This window comes from Hippocampus zosterae, chromosome 12 (assembly GCF_025434085.1).
Source record: "Hippocampus zosterae strain Florida chromosome 12, ASM2543408v3, whole genome shotgun sequence".
NCBI classification, from domain to species: domain Eukaryota; kingdom Metazoa; phylum Chordata; class Actinopteri; order Syngnathiformes; family Syngnathidae; genus Hippocampus; species Hippocampus zosterae.
The window spans coordinates 9,121,718-9,143,355 of NC_067462.1; the positions used below are offsets into that span (position 1 = coordinate 9,121,718).

The window sequence follows — 21,638 nt, forward strand, 5'->3', positions numbered from 1 at the left end:
ATATCCATATATTCAATAAAATAAGTAGAGGAGAAAAAAATAACGGTATACAGTTAAGGTACGGCATTTATCTACGTAATATTACACACCTTCTCGTAATATGATAAAGGTAAAATTATGAGGTAGGCATTAAGACTTCTATTTAATCATTTTATTATTTTATCTCCGTAGACATTTTTATTTTAAATGTGGCACACTAGGGTTGTGTTCCAATGTGCACTCTGTTCCCTTTCATCACTATTATGGGGTCAGTGACCAGTCACGCCATTTTGTGGGGGTGTTTGAACGTCCAGGGAGGAGTAAGTGCAGGGCACTCAATATTCCCCACAATGCACTTGGACAAGACACTCAACAGGTTAATGTGGACCACAATGCATTGCGAACAGGAAAACAACATGTACAATATCAAAAGCGGTGATCAAAGCGATAACCGTAACCACATAAATAATAACATAAATACGCGACTAGTAGTGCTCGGGCTGCCCAAATCGCTCAAGAGTGAAGGATTGGGGACTACAGTACTATTTAGCAATTACTGTATATTCACTAGTACGGGACAATGAGGGGGTTAGGGGTGTCGGGTGTACATTCGGACACAGTTTACGTTTTACGTTGTTTCTTAGATTTTATGTTAAAAAATTACAACAGTGTTCATTTAAATGGTTTAATGTATTATGAAAACATGACGAAAACGTTAAAGGACAAAATACACTCAAGATTGGGTTCAATGAATGGCTTACAAATATCTTAACAGCTAGGTGAGAGGTTTGTAAACACCGCACATCCTGGAATGTACCATAACCGAAAGAGGTTATTCATGATGACGTTTTCTACCCCAATTTAAGGCTGCGCCCTTATAAACTGCTTCATTTCCTTGTAATAAACTTAAATAATTCTAAAATATGCATGTGTTATGGAGTGTTTTTAGTGTCACATCAAGTCTATTACTGGTCAGCTCCTCACTTCAAATCTTATGGATTCGTATATGGAACAGTCCGGTCGTCAATTGTGTATCAGCTGAGTTGAAGCATACCGCCCAGTCATGACTGCCCTGAAAGGACCACTTCGGGAACGCTAGTTTTGATGTGCTCATCTACTGACAGAAAGCAAGTCATATCTACTTATTTAACAAAATAATACTTTGAGGCGAAATCATGTAAAAACTCACGTCTTCCTGCTTGGCTTCTTCGAAACGACCGAGCTTGCGCCGCAACTCGATTTTTATTCGGTGAGTCATTTTATTGATGCACCTGATACACGGCTATTTTAGCGTAGCTTATCAGACCACTTTACCGTTTTATACGATACGAAATTCCACATACAAGTTAAATTCTTGTTGTTTATTAATTTTTTTTCATGCGAGCTAAACGTTACATCCAGTGCAACGTTCCTGTTCTCCGAGGGGAGTGGTGTATCCCCCCCCCTTTTTTTAAATCCACATTGCAGTTACATCATAGACTAAACTCGTAGGGATGCTGTTATAAAGCCAAAAGCTGCCTCATAATAATGTAGCCCACGGGTAGGCGACTCCGGTCCAAGAGAGCCATCGTCCTGCATGTTTTCCATCTCTCCCTACTGAAACACCTCTGATCCATATGATCAGGTCATCAGCAAGCTCCATAAAAGCTTAACAACGATTCTGGTAATTTGAATCAGGTGTGTTGGAAGAGGGAACTTCTAAAAAAAAAGGGGGGACTTTGGCTCTCTAGGACCGGAGTTGTCTACCTTAATGTAGCCTGTGGATAAGTGTGGTGGAAATATAGTGTTCGTTAGGTAACACTGTCGGTTGTGTGGTGTAATTGTGGTCGTGATTTGTGTGATGAAACACGCAGCCAGTTTTAGATTGATGTCACACTGCATCAAGTTGAAAAAACGTAGACGTCAGGTTTAAAATCGGGACTTTTATGGATTTTTTTAAACAGTGATCATCACATGTCCTCATTCGGGTGATTGGTAAACTGAGGCCTAACCCGCTGACATTTGTGGAGAAGCAGGGAGCACCTTGGTCTAGTCGGCATCAAGTTACAGTGTACTATAGACAAAGCATTCATACTCACGTTTACGCTATGGCACAATTTTTTATTTCATGTGGACCTAATTTAGGTACATGATAACATTTTATATATATATATATATATATATATATATATATATATATATATATATATATATATATATATATATATATATATATATATATATATACGCACACTATTGGCAAGGCCAACATTGCCAAAAAGAGCAAAATTGACATTTTGACAACAAATGTCTTGTGCATTTAGACTCTTTGCTAAAAGCGTAATTCTATTTACCATAAACAAGCCCCAGAGGTATGAAGGCCTCCCTGAGAGACAACATGAGATGTTTCCATCCACACCTATTGCCTAATTAAAAAAAAGAAACTTAAGTTTGGCTCTACTGCTTTCGCAGACATATTGTGAGAACATGCTGCCGCCTGACTGACTTGTGACATGGATCCTGAAGAAGTCGAGTTGCAGAACGACTACCGCTATCGTAGCTATGCGGCGGTCATCGAGAAGGCGCTGCGAAACTTTGAATCGTCTAGCGAATGGGCGGATCTCATCTCCTCCTTGGGCAAGCTCAACAAGGTAACCGTCGAGGCTGGTATTAGGCTATCTCATTGAAAGTGATGCTGAAGTGGTGGACTTATTAATTGTCATTGCCCACCAGGCCCTGCAGAGTAACCTCCGCTACTCCCTCCTTCCCAAGAGGCTCATCATTGGCAAACGTCTGGCACAGTGCCTACATCCGGCCTTACCCAGCGGGGTACATCTCAAGGCTCTGGAGACCTACGAAGTCATTTTCAAAATCATCGGGACAAAGTGGCTGGCTAAGGATTTGATCATTTACAGGTAAAGAGAAAATTACTGAAATGAGAGCAGACCTGAGGTGCTCTGTGCATTTTGCAATGATGCATTTGTGTCTACGTTTTTAGCTCGGGTCTGTTCCCGCTGTTGGGCCATGCAGCCATGGCTGTGAAGCCCGTTCTGCTCACGCTCTACGAGCGTTACTATCTGCCATTGCAGAGGGCGTTACTGCCCAGTCTTCAGGCATTCATAACAGGACTACTGCCTGGCCTGGAGGAGGGACTGGAGGTCAATGACAGGTATGCAAGACAAAGCTCCTATTGAGGGCAAGGCCTTCAAATCTCCTTTTCATTTAATTTTTTAAATCCCCCCCACCCCCTCCCAACAAAAATCAAATTTCTGATGTTCGTGGATTTCCCGCCACCTCAGGGAAATGCAAATGACAATGGGCATCACATTTAGCAATTGTTTGGTTATTTAACTTTTATTTTTTTATAGAGTTTTTTTTTCTCTCTGCGGTAAAAAAAGGGCTCTGTTGTGACTATGAGTGAGTTGGGAACGCCAATTGTTCGAATGTAAACCATTTCCTCTGGCTTTAAAGCCATGATTTTAGTGGAAAGAATGCACATCAGCGGGGACTCATTTTGAAGTATAGAAGCTGCAAAAATATTGATCAAAAAACATTATCTGCTTATTCTCATAAGGAAAATCAATCAAATGTATTCATTAATCAGCCAGCCTAGTCTTATGTGTACAAGCTAAAAACTTCTCCTGAACATTTTTTTTCTGGGGTCTGTTTTGTTTCTATGTCCAGGACTGATGCCCTGCTGCTTAAGTTGTCTCTGCTGGTGGGTCAGCAGGTGTTCTATGGAGCACTGTGGGGTTGTATTCTGGTCAGCCCATTAGTGCGACTGCCTGCTACTATCTTTATCGTCACGCACTTTGACCGAAACTTGCCCCTGCAACAGCAGAAACTCATGCTTGGCTATGACCGTTGCCTGGTGGTGAGCGTTCCTCTACTTGGATATGACTTAATTCATCCACTGTGAAATCGGCAATAAGGTTTTTTTTGTTTTGTTTTTAAACTCCTAATGCATCTGTCTTTGTGCAGATGAAGTCTGTGTGTCTTTCCTTGCAAGACTCCAATGTGCTGGTTCAAAGGAACATGCTGGAAATTCTGCTCTTCTTTTTCCCTTTGGCCACCACCCTGGTAAGCATACCGGTACTCTAAACCACAACTTAATTCATGCAGTTTTTGAGCACTATGTTTTAAAGGAGGCATACTATACATTTTTTGGATGGTGTTTCAAGCAATGTGGTCTGGTTGTTGCTTGAAAGTGGCTCTGGATCTTCAACTAACCGAGCCAACCAAGACATGGGTGGATCAATTTATTGTGAGGTGTGATTATTATGTAAATTGCATTTTAAGGAATAGGCAGACCACAGAAGATTGACCTGGTTGGTTTAATTTTACGCTTCAAGGGTGGCCAGGTGCTCTGGAGACCCAACTATTTGTATACATGTCAATAACAACAAATTTTCTGTAATGTCTCCCCTGTAATGTTGGGATGCATGGATCTTTACACACAGTATTAGCTATAATTAGCTCAGCAGAAAGCAGTGTACTTTATTGCAAACTACAACAGTAAACATAGTTAGCGTTTCTTGAAAATCCAATTTTTGGTAAAGCTGTTATGTTGGAAGCACAGTACCGACTGCGCTCGGCACGGCTCTCTACATCATGTATGCGTTTCCTCTGCCAAAAGCCATCAGTGCTCAGCAGATACTATATGGGTGAGCCCTGCTGACTGCCAATCGTTCCAGCAGATTCACCATAGCTGTGCAATTTTATTGTTTAATAAATATTTGACAATGTGTGCCTTCAGACTGGATGTCTTAGCAATTTATTTTGTTGTTGCCCTCAAACTGCTGCCAAATCTGTTGTTGTACTGAGTTGAGAAAAACTGAGTAAACCAAGCCGGTATTGTGCAATGAAAACGCCGCATAATTGGACTTGGCAAGTACTTAGTTTCTCTTGTGCCTTTTTCTATTGTTGGTTAAGGTCCCAGCAGAGGCCAACATCGTAACGACCATTGAAGAAATGACCACAGTGGTCTCTGCTGCTTCGCTTACATTACTCCGCAGAGATATGTCCCTCAATCGGCGTCTCTATGCATGGCTCCTAGGTACGGTAACTGATCATTGCAAAGTGTTAAGTGATGACTCACAAACTCTCTGGTAGTGTTTGGTCAATTTCTGGTTTTCTCACTTTGCTGCAATATTTGTTTTTATGTGTTTGTTTTTTTTTCCAGGCACAGACATCAAAGGAGAAATGGTTGCTCCACATCCAACCTTGTCTTCTTCGGCAGAGGAACATATGTTGTTTTACTTCAACACATACTCTAAAGATCTGATTGTGCAGGTACTTCACACGCGTGTCCAAATCTATAAGTGCATCAAAATAAATTAGATTCTCATGGAAAAGCTATCATTTACTTGTCTTGATAATTCAGTATTGCATTTAATGACTGCATCTAAATATAATATGTTTATAAATATTTTCACAAGGCCAGTCCTTCCACATTTCCCAAAAATAATAATTATGATTGGTTGTTTGATGTAATGTTCTAATTTATTGGAATAGTAGTTTTATTTGTATTTTTAACTCTTTGATTTAATATTTAAAACACATTTTAAAAAATGAATAAACATTGAGCCACAGTACAGAAATAAATTAAAATTTCTATTATATTCTATTTTAGTGAGATGCACCGAAACATACAAAACAACGCAACGCTAACGCAATCTGTATTATGTCGCTGGTTGACTTCCACATTGTTTGTCCAAAACAGTTTTTCCAAAAGAAAATAAGGCCACCATTTTTAATTTGTTCCAGGCTCAAACTATCACCAACTCTCTCCTTATGATATTTCATTACTGTACAATATTTGTTGGTATTTATTACATCCCTTACTGTCTCAAAAAAGTTTAGCACCATGTGATAAAACTACATAAAAACAAATTACAGTAAAATTACTCACCCTTTCATGACGTGATTGAAATGTGGAACAGGAAGATGTGCGCAGAGCAATACTGTCACCTTGTGGTGCTTTGTAAGTATTGCTTGCATATTCATTTGATAGGTGGGTAGTAGCTGCATTTATCCCATTAGATTTACTCAAGTAACCTTTTGAGTGAGTTTTGTTTTTCCAATATTTTTGGGCAAAGTTAAATTTGCGTATTCCCATTTTTTTAAATTTTCATCTATTTCTCATGAGTTCACTATTAAAAAAACACACACACACAATCGGAAATGACTCAATAATTATGACTGCATTGTGCCGCTCGGAAAAAAAAAGGACTTGAACACTTGAGAAATAAACTATACACCACTGAATACTTCACATGTCTGTCACATGTGCTGTGCTCTATTTGCATAGTGTTTTACTCATGTTTGTTTTTCACTTGTTACTCTGCTTCCCACCTGGCGGGTCCTTGGCTTCAGGGTCTGATTAACATCCTCAAACAAAAGGATATTGAGAGCAAACCAGAGAATGTGATTGGCTACCTCAGGCCTTTTCGCATCATGATTAGCCTGCTGGATAAACCGGAGTTAGGCAAGTCCGGCACATAAAGACATCAAAATATTGAAGTGTCTTTTACTTGTTTGTCACAGTACTTATTATGGGATCTGTTTTCAGGTCCAGCGGTCCTGAGCAGTGTGCTGTTAGAGGTGGTCCGAGCCTTTTACAGCTATTGCCGAAAGATGCTGGGTGAGGATACCATCACCAGCTCAAGGCTCTCGGGCAACCAATTAGCCAGGTGAGGGCAGGAGAGACCCAACAATGCATTATGACATGCTTATGTTGGTGCACATTTTTTTCTCAGCTAAAATAACTATGGCAAAAAAAAGAGTTTTTTTTTTCGGTCATTGTGTCAACATATGTGGACAAAATGTTGTTACATCTGGAAGGCCCACGTCAAGAGCTTTAAATATGAGGTACTACTCAATTGAGTTTTCTTCCACATTGTTGAATTTTTACAGCATGATAAAAGAGAACAAGAATGCTTCGGAGATCATAAAGGCGATGAACATGCTTGTGAGCTCCATGAACAGTGAATACCTGTGGGAGTACATGACTCAGTGCTTTTGCACATCTCTCAGGTGAGACACAAAGTTTCATTTTCACACAGTTATTGAATCAGCCCTGGTTTATTGCACATGATGTGTTTTCTTATGAGTACTTTTTTTTTATACTTATAGTGACAAGGACGATGCACCAAAGCCACAGCATGACAGCAGTTGTCCTGCTCCTTCTGTCACAGAAATGTCGACTCTCATCATTTTTCTGCTTGATGTTCTTCCTCTGGTATAAAATTACTAGTCGTTAATGGCAACATGACCTGTTGACAAAGAGTATTTTCTTAATCCAATTCCTTCGCAGGAGCTCCATGTTAATATCCAGTCCCACCTCCTTCCTGAGATGCTGGGCACGATGCTGCAGACCCTGCATGGCCACCTGGACTCTGTTCGCTTGGAAGATGTCACACAGGGCCTGCGCGCGTGCTTCAAGATCCTGAGTAAGATCCAAATGCCTGTGGCGTTCATGGACTTTGAGAAAGGAGCCCACACAAGAGGGATGGAGGTCCAAGCGCAAGAAGAGGATGAAAGTATTCCTAAGGTCGATGTTTCTCAACTGTTATTGGACCAAATGACATGCTTGACATTAGAAAAGTCTTACGGCACACTATCCGACATAAGTGGCACAATCAGCATATCTACTCGAATAATGATGATTTAGTCACAATGGACTCAGTGTGATATCTGGACCTATTTAACAATACACAAATATGATATAGTAGCAGGAATGATGTGAGAGCTGCTTTTTAGGCACGGTTTAATGCAAAGGGCGACCAGTTTGATACACCCTTCTAAAAAAAAAAAGAACCCAATTTGGCTCAAAATACTTTTAATAATATTCTTACAATTTAATATTATTAATGATATACACAGATAAATAACAAAATACTGTGACACTTTATTTCTAGAACTCTTTGTCAGTCTTTACATTTTCAAATGATCACTTTTACAACATTGCTACAGTATGGCAATGCCGCATCACTGTTGAGCTACTTTTAGAACAGGCCCACAGGCTACTCACGGGATCCCTGGGGTCTACTTGAGGTACTTGGGGGGGCAACACTAGTGACCCCTGTTCTACAGTATTTCTTCCTAGGTGTTTCTTTTAACATTTGTACAGTGTTTTGTTGTTGTTATTTTTGTTTCTTCTTTTTTTTTTTTTTTGCAATGATTTATTTGGCTACCTCAACGTGTAAATTCTACTTCTCTCCAGGATCGAGAGAAGGGAGAAGCGGGAGAAGGCGGTGTTACCGAAGGTAATGCTCACCATGAAGATGACGAGTTGAACAGAGATGTGAATGAGGACGAGCATGCAGATGGAGTCTACACGAAACTCCGCTCAGAGGATAGCGGGCTGGGCATCAGCGCCTCGCCATCAGAGCAGCATCTCCCACCGTCCATGGGCTCCAGGGGAAATGGGATGTGTAAAAATGTTCATGGAGTGTGGAGAATGGGTGGCAGTGTCGACACGACAACTCAATGTCTGCAGGAAATCCTCGCTTTCATAGCCACAAGGTAAACTACCCATGATTTGACAACAGATCAAACACTGATTAAAGTATAATACCTTAATCAGGATTGGTGCCCAGCCATCTCAGGACACATGTAGACAAACAATGAATCACTGGTTCAATTGAAGACTCTAAATTCCATAATGCGCATGTTTTTGGAACGTGGGAGCAAGAGTACCCGGAGAAACAAACAAATCTCACACATAAAGGCAGGACTGTGAAGCAGATGTGGAAATCACTCTGTCACTGTTCTGCCAACAAAGCTGTTATTAACAAATATACAGTAATTCTACAATGAATAGGTGCAATAAGACGATTGCACCGTCTGTTTTAAATACAGCATGTAAAATTAGTCATGGGGTGCTCAAGCATCGTACTAATTAGAAACTAAAGAGGGAGGCTTTTTCCAGTGATTTAGACTAGAAGTAGACCACACGCAAGATGTCTGTCCTTGTTGGAAACACGCAACAGAAAAAAGGAAATGGGTGCAGTGCATATCAGAAATCTAAAATAGGATATTTTGAGACACTAGCGTCATTGATAACATCATTGATTCTTAAAGTAAGACCAGTTATGTGTATCTCACTGAACAAATCCTTTCTCTGCTGTGTTTTAGACACCTGCTGGTACAGGTGGAGGAGGTTGATGCGCAGGTGGAAAAGTCCAAGACTGACGTCACGACTGTCCCTGTGGCTAAGAACACTTTATTATTAAGCATAGGAGGATTGGAAATTCAAGACAAACTGACAGGGCTGTTCACCCCAAACAAGTTAAAACAGGAGCATGTATCTGAGGTCCTACAAGCAGAAAAGAAAAAAGAGCGCAGTTGTTGTCTGGATTGGGCTGCTGGGTACCGGCCCCGAGGCAGAGCTGAGATCACCGAGGCATGTCGACAGGCCTTCACTGCCACCTGTAACCTGCTTCTGGAGTGCACCACCTTCCCTGTTTACCTAACTGAAGAGGAGGCCCTGATTCTCCACACAGACATGTTTGGCCAAGCAGGTCAGGCAGAAAATAGAGGAACGGCGTGTCACTGGCACCGTTCGACGATGTTCAAATGTGTTTCCTTCACAGGAGGTGACACAGAAAGCTTGCCCATGTGGCTGAGGTCCTTGATGACACTGTGCTGCATGTCAAGGGACTACAAACTCCAGTACACTGCAGCGGCCTCTCTCTTGGAGCTCATCAACTACTCCCAGTCCTTGGCGCTCGTCATCCAGGACAGGAGGAGGCGCTACCAGTCTGACTCCAACCCGCTGAGCGGGCAGCTGCAGATGATCACCATGCCCCCCATTTTTCCCGCCTTGCTTAGCACCATACAGGAAGACACTGACTTTTACCAGGTTTAGCGAAATGTTTATGCAAGCCTCAAAATCTCAATTAATATGCTACTGAAAGATATTTTCATTTCATGTGTTTGGTTTCAGAGGGTCGCAATGGTGCTTTGGAGCCAGCTGGACACAGAGCGTCGAGAGCAGCACACGGCCTGCGTGGAGCTCTTTTACCGCCTTCACTGTTTGGCTCCATCAGCAACCATCTGTGAAGACATTATCTGCCAGGCGCTGTTGCACAAGGACAAGGTGAAAATACCTGTCGAACCACTTAATGATGACATAGGCAAATAATACAAGAAATAAACACCAGCTCTTGTGAATGTGTGGACCAGGCTGTTCGGCTTGAAGCGCTACACCGCTTCTCGATCCTCTGGCACCTGACCCGGGATATCCACTTGAACAGGAACTGCCGCTCTTTTGACAGGTTAGTGTTGACAGCATTTCTACACAATCACAAAATCATAATTTGTCTTTTTGTATTTTCTACACTGCCAGTTTGAAATAATGTTGTTTTTGAAAAAAGAGATGGAAATTAAATCAGCGTTTTAAAAATTTGATTAATTGACCGATGAATCATTTATTGAAATGAGCTGCAATAGCTTTAGCTGCAACCCTAATCCATAGTTCCGACCATACTTGCTGTATTTTTTTTCTCTTTTATAAAACACATGCTGAAGTCTTTTTCACACGTATATTTACTGCAATAATGACTTTACCACTACATTAGCTTAATTTAGAAACTTCGGCAACTTAAAATACGAATTCAGGTTACATCGCCACCGTAGCAATGGAACTCACCGCGTACACCATGTAATCTTTCCAAATAGTCTTAAACTACAAATGTGGCTCTCTCACTTTCAGGTCACTATGTGTTGTGTTGGAGAGTCTAAGTTGCACGGACGGTTCAATAAGTGCAGCTGCACGGTGCTGGCTGGCGCGAGCTCTGTCTCTCAATGATGTGATCCGAATCCTAGAGCCCATCCTGCTCTTGCTGCTTCACCCGTCCACTCAGCGCTGCTCCATTCAGGCCATCAAACAAAATGTCACAGCTGGTTAGTTTGTCTCAGATTATGTTTCCTAAGCAAAAGGTCGTTTTTGTTTCATACCATGACAGTAAACCCCAGGATATTTGCAGTTTGCTGCCCACACATTGACTTATTTCACTTTTTTATGTGGAACATAAAACTATCTCGAAGTAATTTTACAATGTAATGTTGCACGATTCATTTGAAATGATAGTGTGTGGCACACAGTTCAATATTTACAGTTTAAGAGTAAGAAGGGCAATTATTCACATGTTTAGGGTGGGCTTTGGTTTCTTGAATAACACGTGTTTTTCTATGTTTTAAAGGCAACCTCAAGATTCTAAACAACCTAAGTCGCTGGTCTGCCAAAGCAGTGGATAACATGGCTACTGAAAGCAACACCTTGAATCTCCGAAATGTCATCGACCGAGAATCCCTGTGGCTGCAAATAGACAGTGGTCCCGAGTTGTCAAATCTAAGCGACACTTTGGCAGCATCCAGGACTGAGAGCGAGGAGACGGAGGAGGAGGATCGAGACGAGGATGAAGAAGCAGCCATCAAAAGCGAGCACACGGAATCGGCTGACACTAGTGGCGCCCACGTGTCCACAGAGAATTCCGGCTCTGGTACTGAGGAGGGAGGAATGGTCAACGGCTTGCAAAGAGTGGAGTCTGAGCGCACGCAGGCGTCCGATTCGCTGTCGAGCGAGGACGACGAGGATCTGGAGTTGGAGGCGATGGCTAGATCCCGTCTGTTAAAACAGGAGCGTGAGAAGAAAGAGGCCATTGGTTCACTGTTCCATCATGTGCTTCTGTATCAGATGGCGGGCGGTTGGCGCCATCTGCTCCAAGGCTTGGGGCTGCTCGATAGTCTGCTGAGGAGCAGCGCTGAGTGCCCTCTAGTGGAGGCTTTCTCCTCCACTTCTCTGGACACCAGCTCGGCCGCTCACCTCAACCTTGTCTCCAACCTCTTGCAGCGCCACCAGCAAGCTCAGGAGGGGCTGAACTTCTATGGCGGTTTGCTTTCCCCTTCATCCTCCCCCTCCATTCCCCCTTCTCTCCTCATAGAGCTGCTAATGAACTTATGCCTGCGATTTCTCTGCTCTCATTACTCATCCTACCAGAGCATTGGGCCTTTTGACTTGCAGGGCAATAGAGAGGTTAAGGTGAAGAGTGCAGAAGTGCTGACGCGAATGGTGAATCAGCTCACTTCCATGGCACAAGGACAAGAGGGAAGCCTGGAGCACATTCACAAACTCCTCACTGGATGTAAAGTGCAGGAATATACTTTACTTACACTTTCAGCTTCTATGTATATAAGCCAAAGAGGAACGGACAAGGGAACAACATCCAAGGGTCTTGAGCTGCTCGATGAAGATGTTGGACTGTCTGAGGAGAGTCTTGTGAATGTCGGGAAGGGAGAAGGGCAGGAGCAATATCCCTTACAGATGGAATTGCTCAAACTCCTCCAGGCTCTCATAGTCTTAGAGTACCACGTCTGGCCCAGTGGGGCAGGATCCGGCGGGACCTCCGGTCAGCCTGTGGAGTCCCCGACCAGCAGTAACCCCCTCACTCGGGGTTGGCAAACGGCCGTTCTGTTCCAGCAGTCCATCAAGGCAGCCCAGTACGTCCAAAGCCACCCCATCACTGCCCAGGGAATGTTCGTTTCCGCCGCCGCCAGGGCTCTGCAACCGCAACATGGCTACGCCATGCACCCCCACTGGGTAGCACTGCTGTGCTCCACTCTGCCGTACTTGGGCCGCTCATTGGGCATCATTGTGGCTCCCCTCATCAATCAAATTTGCAGGAACTTGGATGAACTGGTGAAGCTTTTTGAGCATGATGGAGGAAGAACAATTCAGAGGTAAAGTTAGACTCCGGCACACCTGTGAACCTCGTGATCACAAGCACTAAAACAAAAAATGGACAGATGAATGAAGTTTTTTCACATTCATAATTGTTATACAACTTTAACAACACAAAAGTAAAGTCAAAGTAAAACTACTAACCCCTTGAAGGGGACTCATAGACACACAATCAAAAGGGAACAGGTAGTTGTGTCATTTTCATTTTATGGATAGGAATTAGGGCTGCACACTATGAATACTTGTTTTATATTCAGAGAGATGGGGACTAAGCCCTGTCGTCAATAGTGAACTTCACCAAATAAGTCAGTGACACTCAAAACAGTTTGTAACAGATGTAATGTAAAGCAAAAGCACTTGCGTTACATCCTGATGATGGTTTAAACTGTATGTTTTGTTAGACTTTCAGAACATATTTCAAATCGTACAACTCTTGGCCAGTTAAACTCTGGAGGTTGCACTATGTGCATTTGAAATGATAGATTTACTATCCTGCTTCGTTTAGTGTAACTGGTAGGCGGGAGAACATTGCACCAGACTATCATCTGACGCTTTTAGAAGGCTTGACCACCATTACACACTACTGTCTGCTGGACAACAAGCGGGTGAGACTCCTGCATACTGTACATACAATACACACAAGCTGATATGCCCATAGCATTTGTTGTTAATGCGTTTTCTTTTTTTTCATCTTTGTCTCATCAGACCTTGGTTGTGTGCGAATCTGTTGACATCCGAAACGCTCGCAGCGCCGTGCTGGAGGCCCTGCCGCAAATGCTCAATAGCATGGCGCTGCTATGGGGTGTGGTTATGAAAGAAGAGTCCCACAAGCGGGGGACGCCTGACTCTGCCCAAAGCAGCAAGCACAGTTCATCTGTCTTCTTTAAAAGCACCAAAGTGTGTTGTTGCTCCTCACATATATATTATGTTCAATCAGTATCTCTTTGATGTATTCAGGACCAAGACCATTCAGTGAATTATAGATCCGTAGCAGAATTTTAGAATGCATTCTACAGCCAATTTGGAGCCAGTTTAAAGCCTTTTGGACTGGAGCAATATGTTCTGATCTCTTCGTTCTGGTCAGAAGTTTTATTTTTAATTAATTTTTAAATTGTGGTGGTGCCGCCTATACCGAAATAGACCAAATGTATTTTTATTAGAATTCTTATTATATGTCACTTTGCACAAGTTGAATGCGGAAGTAAATTTCACTCAATGTTGTTGTGTGCTTGCTTAGATTTTACGGCAGCGGATATTGCAGTTCCTGCTTCCGCTGACTGGCCAATACGGGATTCCGCTCATGGCCTCACTGGGAGCAGCCTGGAGCAGCAGGAAGAGTAAAAGGAGACACACAAACAATGTGAGAACCGTAATGTTTCAAAGCCCACAATTATCTGTAAGAATTGGTAGGATTTGAGAGCCTTTGTTTCTTCGTTAGGTTTTACCTGTGGCCAGTGAGGCTCATGTAACTATTGTGGAGCTTGTGAAATCATTGAACACCCTGCAGACGGACTCAGTCCTACAGTTGGTCAAAGAGGTGGTGAAAAAGCCACACCAGCTCAAAGGGGATCAGGTATTAAAAAAAATGCTCAGAAGTTTTGTTATCAAGCACCTTTTTGTAAGAAACCTTCTGTCTCCTATGAATTAGAAGTCAACCCTGGTAGACGTCCCCATGCTGCAATTTACGTATACTTATATCAAGAGGTAAGTAGTATAAGACACATCTGGACCTTCATCTTCAACCACACTTCATTGTGGTTTAAATCACGTGCCGAGTATGTTTTTCATGACAATGATTAGTGGCAGCGCTAGGCCATGCAACAAAATGAAAATAGTTGGTTTTGCAAACTTTGCAACAGGTCACTCTATTATGCGACTTTTCCAAAACCTGTGTCAACCATTACATTCTCATTTTTATATTAATTTGTCATTAAATCATGGTTTTTATGAATTTATTTATTGTCAATCATGCAGTGTTACAACACAAGACTTGCAAGAAAGCATCGCTACTGTCCTCAGTCTACTACGGGAATCTGTCCCACTGAACCTCGCTCCCCCTGGTCACTTTTTACTCCTGGGGTGAGTTTTTGCACAGATATTTAATATTATGTTTGTACTCAAGCAATTTCAAAGTTTAATTAAAAATGCCGTCTGCTTCAATGACATTTGTCACTTGCAGTATCCTCAATGAAGTGGTCAATCGGCTCACCAATTTAGACAATAAGAAGGATACTCGAGATCTGCAGGTTTGAAGACAGCGTTCAAACGCTTAATTGACAAGCAAGGAGAAACTAGTGGGGCCGATTATTGATAACAATGGCGTCACTTGGTGCAGGAGGTTACTCAGCGCATCCTGGAGGTTGTGGGCGGAATCGCGGGTTCATCTCTCGAGCAGACCAGTTGGTTAAGCCGCAGCCTGGAAGTCAAAGTTCAGCCACAGGTGTGCCCTGAAGCGGATGAGCCCGACGATGTGGATATGGACGGCGAGCACTGTGGTAACTTAACACATTTCTGCCTGGCAGGCTTTTAGCAAATGTCGTTTGAATGAACAGTTATTGCACTAATAGCAAATACAGACATTTTTCATTTGTCTAGCACTTGTGGATTTTTACGTTGCTGATACTTTAATGGCTGCATGGAATTAGCGCCCTTGTTATTCGAGCCATAATAGCTTTGTCTAGATTTTTTTTGGATAGATCTGCCTCAAACTTGAAAACGTTATAATCAGGTCATCTTCACATACCATAATAACTTTTTTTTTTCTTGGCAGAGTCGATGGATCAAGCCAGAACCATGGTTTCATCCTCGGCTCCCTCGGTTTACAGCGTGCAGGCCCTTGTGCTTCTGGCTGAGGTATGTTATATATCATACTATGTGTGAGTTCACATTTGCGGACAAAATTGTTGTTCTTGATGTGTCGGCCCGGAGCCAGACCCCCACGCCTTCTCCCGGGGACCAGGGGCGCGCCGAAGCGTTCCCGGGCGTCAGCTGAAGGATCCGGTGGGCCGACACCAATGAGGCGACAATCAAAGGTTTCTTAAGCAAACCGCAGCTCAGAGGACACACCAGAAGTTTCAAAGAGCTTGAAGCCGAGATCGTTCGAAGTCCAAAAATAAACTAAGTCCAGAGGCCGAGGTGCAGGCTGGTCACAAACGAGTTTATTCAATCAAAACCCGGAGAGGTACAGATGTGCACATCGGAAAAACTCTGAAAAACTCCCCGGAACATACACAGGTTTTATAGCGATATGAGGGGCAACCCCTCTCTTTCCATTGGTTGGTTTCTAAGATCGTTTGTTACCTTAATGGTATCATACTGCGTTGTGTATTCTGATTGGCTGTGGCTTTCCTCGTTATCTAGATTTTAATGGTATCTCTAAGTACTCCATAACTTAGTTTGTAGATTATAATGGTATCACAATTGTTCTATTTATTAAAATATAATAGGGGCCCCTACTGGGCCTTTTTATGATTGTTTGGGGCTTTTACCATGTCTGTATGTATGGCTGCCTTGTGTTGATCCTTCCTGAGTAGACAATGACTGGTTTTAAAATAGGGTCTTTTTTATGATTGCTTAAGGTTTTTACCATGACTGTATGTATGGCTGCCTTGTGTTGATGGCCCCTGAGCAGCAATGACCGGTTTCTTGTTTGCTGCTCTCAGCAATGGCGTGTCGGGGTGATTTACTTGTTTTTGCCGTGTTCTGCTTATCTTCCGCAGACGATGTTCGTAGGCTTCCTCAATGTGGGTCAGATGACGGACAACTTGTCTTTCTTACCAATGACCTTTTAGGGGCGACCATCCTGTTTTGCTCGTGACAACCATACTTATTTTCCACTTACTTCTACACTTCGTTAATATACCATTAGCTTCTGGGTTCTGTATTTGCTTGACATTAATTCCTCTATTTGACAACCGTATGCCCGTTTTCTCTCTATCAGCTATGGGTTATTGGCGTGGTTTAGCACAACATTAATATAAAACAGAGACTACACTCTGCTTCAGGTAAAGAAAAACAACATTATACATTGAAATAACATGATGCTGACAAAGGCAACAATGAATAAACATTGACTGAAAATTACTAATGAAAATCAGTCACTGCTTTATTTTTATGCTTTTGCTTTGAGATGAATGGTTTCTTTAACATAATATTCAGTTCCACGGTCGCTGCAATCAATTAATTTCTGTAACTCTCGACTTAAGACTTAAGCTACTATCAACAGTTATTTGGGCCCACTCCTCATGCTCAAACTGCTTCACTTGTCTCAGCGTTATTTATTTTGCCACGTTAATGACATTAAGGCAGCCAATGTTAGAATTATGGTTGGGAAAAGTCCGCGTGTGTGTGTGTGTGTGTGTGTGTGTGTGTGTGGGGGGTGGGGGTGGGGGTGGGGGTGGGGGTGGGGGTGGGTGGGTGGGTGGCTTCACACACAACAGCTTCCTACCGCAGGAAGAATAATGTATATTATGTCTTTTTTTTCTTCTCCCCACCCTCTTTGTGTAGGTCTTGGCACCACTTCTTGATATGGTGTACCGCAGTGACGAGAAGGAGAAAGCAGTGCCTCTCATTTCTCGTCTAATGTACTATGTTTTCCCCTACTTGAAGAATCATAGGTAACAATTTAATTTTTCACCATGTAAGTACTGGTACTTTAGGATTCTTAGATGCTAAAATGAAGTTCTCTCCTTGTAGTGCCTACAATATGCCCAGCTTTGAGGCCGGAGCGCAGCTCTTGAGCAGCTTGAGTGGTTATGCCTACACCAAGAGAGCCTGGAGAAAAGAGGTTTTTGAGCTCTTCATGGATCCCCTTTTCTTCACAATGGATGCCTCCTGTGCACCCAGGTTAGTGTGATCATTGATATACTAACCCGACTTCAATGAAATTGGGACATTGTGTCAAAAATACAATAATTTGCAAATAATGTTCAACATATATTTAATTGAATGCGCTACAAAGACAGGATAGTTAATGTTCAAACTGATATCGTTTTTCGCAAATAATAACTAGAATAGAATTTTATTGCTTCAACACATTCAAAAAAAGCTGGGACAGGGTCATGTTTACTACTGCATTAAATCGCCTTTTCCGTTAAGGACATTCAATAAATGTTTGGGAACCGAAAGCACCAATTGTTGAAGCTTTGTAGGTGAAAGTCTTTCCCATTTTTGCTTAATGTACAGCTTCAGCTGGGCTTTCTCGTATTTGACACTTCATGATGCGCCACGCATTTTCAATGGGAGGCAAGTCTGGACTGCAAGCAGACCAGTTTAGTACCACACTCTTTCATCATTACAGCTTTTTGGGAACTTGTTGCAACCATGTAATTCAAAGTTAAAGATTATTTGCTGAGAAAACAGGAAAGTTTATCAGTTTGAACTTTAAATATCCTGTCTTTGTAGTTTCGTTCAAATCAATGTACCTGCAGGTTGAACAAGATTTGTAAATCATTGTATTCTGTTTTTATGTTTAACACACAGCATCCCCACTTCTGTATCTGAAAGGTTTTTGAATTAACATTTTCCTCGTCATCTTTACTTTTAATGTTTCTTTATATTCCTCGACGGCAATGATACTTGATTAATGTCTAATAAAGAATCTTTGTGTTGTGTTCTATCCAGTTGGAAAGCCATAATTGACCACTTACTGACTCACGAGAAGACCATGTTTAAAGACCTCATCAGTGAGTACATGCATCTTGATGACATGGCATATACAGGAAAAGGGACAATTATATGAACGCCACACTTGATTTTGACTATCGTAGGCATGCAAAGTGGCTCCTTGAAGCTGTTTGCCAATGTCGACCAGAAACCCATGCTCCTCAAGCGGCAGGCATTTGCAATGTACAGTGGAGAACTCGATCAGTATCATCTCTATCTACCCCTCATTCAAGGTGAGGTGTTTCCGAATATGGACAGTCGGAGTAGTTTGATACTCTGCAACACTCTCCAATGTTTGTTTCTTTGACAGTATGTTCCTTTTTAACAGGTGTAACACACAATTGGGGAAACTCCATAGCCAATAGCATTTCCATTCATTGTAATCGGTAAAGATGATTTGAGGTCACAGTGTTGAGAGTTCTGAGCATGGTGAAAGAATGAATTCAACTCTCATCTTGCTGATGCTTGAGGATCAAATACTTTGTCACAAGCATGTCAATTTGGACACAATTTTTTTTATGCATCTTCAACTAATTTTTCCATCTATTACCTAATCAGAATTGGGTACTGTTAAGTTCATTGTGAGTGAGCAAATTTACAAATGTTCCCCTTTGACATTTCCAATCAATGGTTCGTGATGCGAACAAAATTGTTCCCTACCAGAGCGCCTCACGGAGGCTTTACGAATGAATCCCAGCCCAGCTGTTTCCGCTCAGATATTCTTGATGTTCCGTGTTCTTCTGCTGCGAATTTCCTGCCAGCACCTGACATCTCTTTGGCCGATAATGGTCACAGAGCTGGTAAATATTTTAAAGAATTTTCAACCACAGTCCATACAGTCTAATAATTGTAATAATCATTTGCTTGTTTTTTTTTCCAGATTCGCATATTTGCACGTCTCGAGAAAGCTCTGCTGGTAGAAAAAGATGTCTCAAAGTGAGCTTTCATTTTTTTTCTCGGCGTCCTGACCATGTCAATATAGGTAACTGCTGTATATACTGTGAATAACTGTGTTCCCAGGTTGTCTAAAGTCGTACGCGGAGCCTTCGACAGAAATGCTCCTGTGAATTTCTCCCAGGCAGAGTTGGACATGTATTTGTCTGCTTGCAAGTTTCTGGATACATCCTTAGCCTTCCCCCCGGAGAGGATACCACTCTTTCAGATGTAAGCACTCTTATTTGGGAAAAGGAATGTCATCATATGAAAATGTGGTGCTACATTTATTGTTTGAGCAGTGGCCTATATTCTGTTTCATGAGTCCTGCTCCTCATTTAAGAGGGTTTCAGCCGTTTATTGTGCGTTACAGTCTAACACACAAGTACAAAATGGGAAAATTCCCCCGAAAACATGTGTGCAACAACAAAAACGAAAAAATCAAGACAGATATTACAAAATGCAGTCTTTTTTTTTGTCTCTCAAAAGACATGATACCACTTTGCAAGGTCAAATTTAATGGATTTTTAAAGTACCGTAATGGGCACTCATTGCCAACATTTGGGAATTTTAAACCCTTTGAAACCTTCCGCCAAATCAAAATTTAATCAAAAGTATTTGGGTCAGGAACTTAGGATACAGACAGCAGGAAAATTCTGTGAGTGAAATGGGAAGGGTGGTTGGAGTCCTGGTTCCTGAAGGAGCCTGATAAATCAGTGAGGCTGATGACGATTTTTGTTTTGCAATTATGGATGAGGGACATGAGGGAAACACAGCATTAAATGTAGCTCTAAGGGCTCTGGCTAGGAAAGAATCAAGGATTCCAATTCACAATAATGTTCTAGCAAGGTGGCCCAGTGGTGATCCACAGTTACTCAGATCATGTCTCCATAATATTCAGATTTTCATCGTCACTGATTGAAAAAAAGTGATGTTTTATATTGCAAGATGTCAATATTGACGAATTTAAATTTTTTAAATATTTTTTTCTCATGCCGCACAGTGTTTTTTATTTCAGTGATATGTGAATCAAAAATTTAAAAATACTTTAAAAAATGCTTTTAAAAAAATCGAGCACAAGAGGCTACACTAATTCTCAAATCAGGCATCTGTACTTTTAAAAAGCAAACAATAAAGATACCACATTCTGTGTGCAGGTATCGGTGGGCGTTTGTTCCAGAAGTTGATGTGAACCAGTACAGTGGTCCGGAGAGTGCGCTGATAGAGGGTGAACAGGAGTGCAAGCCCCACGTTGTCCGAATACTGGAGGGAATACAGCAACGCTACGGGGTAAAATCAGTTTTAGATTGAACTCTTTGTCGATGAATGCAAAATCACTTAATAGAATTTTGTACACCTGTTTTGCAGACCCTCAACGGGCTGAGTGAGGAATCTGCTACCGAGCATCTGGAATTCCCACTCCTCACTCAATGTTCCTTGTCCTCAATCACCCACTTGTTGCCTTTCCTTTTTACCCTATGCTGTTCCTTCCAGGGGCCGCCCACTCATAACCACTCATTGTACCCGGCTCAGGTAGCAGACTACCCAGCAGCCAGCGCAGACGCCGTGTTGAACAGGCTTGAGCGTATCATTGAGAAAGAGTTCCTGGATGACATGGAGAATTGAATGGAATGGGACTCTGAAAATGGGCACAGTGCATTTTTCTTAACTGCTACATATGAAAACATCAATTTATTTGAACATTTTGTAAAGATCTGCACAGAAATACACCAAATCTGTATTTAAAAAAAAGCAGCAGAGAGACGATGCGGTAAACTATTTAATTGGGCTTTTCTTGCGGGGGGAGTATATTTAGACAGTCTTGAATGTTGTCCTCACTAATTTATCAGAAAGGACTCGCAATGCATTTATTTTACAATGTTGTGTTTTGGCCACCTGCACCTTAAATTGTGGTGTTGGGGTGTGCAACCCTTTCAAATATTCAGTAGCCGTGGACTTGAATGCAACTATCGAGCGCCACCAATTTTATCGACGAAACATTTGTCTTCTGATGTCTGACCTCTAGAATGTTCTGTTTAGTCTTGAGGTGTCTCTTGATTGTTTTTGGATCTCACAGCCCCCAGTTTACTTATATTTTATGTTGTTACATGCCATTTTGGGTATTAAGGGAAATGTGATCTAAGTGTTCCAAAATTACTTGTACCAATTCCTGCTATGTTTTAGCCTTGTCTATGTTAAGATACTGTATGTGTTACTGTTTAAATTATTGCAGATGTTGAAAGGACTTTGTCAAAGTTGAAATTAAAAATGCTACTAAATTAAGAGGTTACGTTATGTCATGTTATTTTACCCAAAGCCATAGAAAGCGGCAAATTAT

At 41.9% G+C, this 21,638-nt stretch overlaps 1 protein-coding gene across 2 annotated transcripts; it reads left to right on the top strand.

Annotated features, from left to right (window-relative positions):
• The first annotated feature begins 970 nt into the window (after positions 1-970).
• Positions 971-21,583, top strand: dop1b (DOP1 leucine zipper like protein B). Of its 2 annotated transcripts, none has more exons than XM_052082738.1 (38): positions 971-1,106; positions 2,431-2,609; positions 2,692-2,873; positions 2,957-3,127; positions 3,643-3,832; positions 3,940-4,038; positions 4,891-5,014; positions 5,141-5,250; positions 6,334-6,445; positions 6,530-6,650; positions 6,874-6,993; positions 7,093-7,198; positions 7,274-7,510; positions 8,183-8,484; positions 9,097-9,482; positions 9,555-9,823; positions 9,908-10,060; positions 10,147-10,238; positions 10,676-10,866; positions 11,166-12,702; positions 13,209-13,308; positions 13,409-13,600; positions 13,941-14,063; positions 14,142-14,276; positions 14,352-14,407; positions 14,678-14,782; positions 14,883-14,949; positions 15,039-15,198; positions 15,474-15,556; positions 17,210-17,319; positions 17,399-17,548; positions 18,326-18,387; positions 18,472-18,600; positions 19,031-19,167; positions 19,248-19,303; positions 19,388-19,531; positions 20,458-20,590; positions 20,669-21,583. In XM_052082738.1, the coding sequence occupies exons 2-38, from the start codon at positions 2,472-2,474 to the stop codon at positions 20,924-20,926; spliced, it is 6,840 nt and encodes a 2,279-aa protein (XP_051938698.1). In that variant the 5' UTR covers positions 971-1,106; positions 2,431-2,471; the 3' UTR covers positions 20,927-21,583. The 2 variants fall into 2 exon arrangements, with proteins under 2 accessions (XP_051938698.1, XP_051938697.1); XM_052082737.1 differs by having other exon boundaries at positions 1,005-1,228.
• Positions 21,584-21,638: the final 55 nt, after the last annotated feature.

What these genes read in the sequence shown, in the direction of transcription:
- dop1b (XM_052082738.1), top strand. Translation starts at nt 2,472, where the DNA reads ATGGATCCTGAAGAAGTCGAGTTGCAGAACGACTACCGCTATCGTAGC. An exon ending in TCTCTATGCATGGCTCCTAG is followed by an intron (nt 5,015 to 5,140) that starts GTACGGTAACTG and finishes TTTTTTTTCCAG; the next exon opens with GCACAGACATCAAAGGAGAA. An exon ending in AACTGCCGCTCTTTTGACAG is followed by an intron (nt 10,239 to 10,675) that starts GTTAGTGTTGAC and finishes TCTCACTTTCAG; the next exon opens with GTCACTATGTGTTGTGTTGG.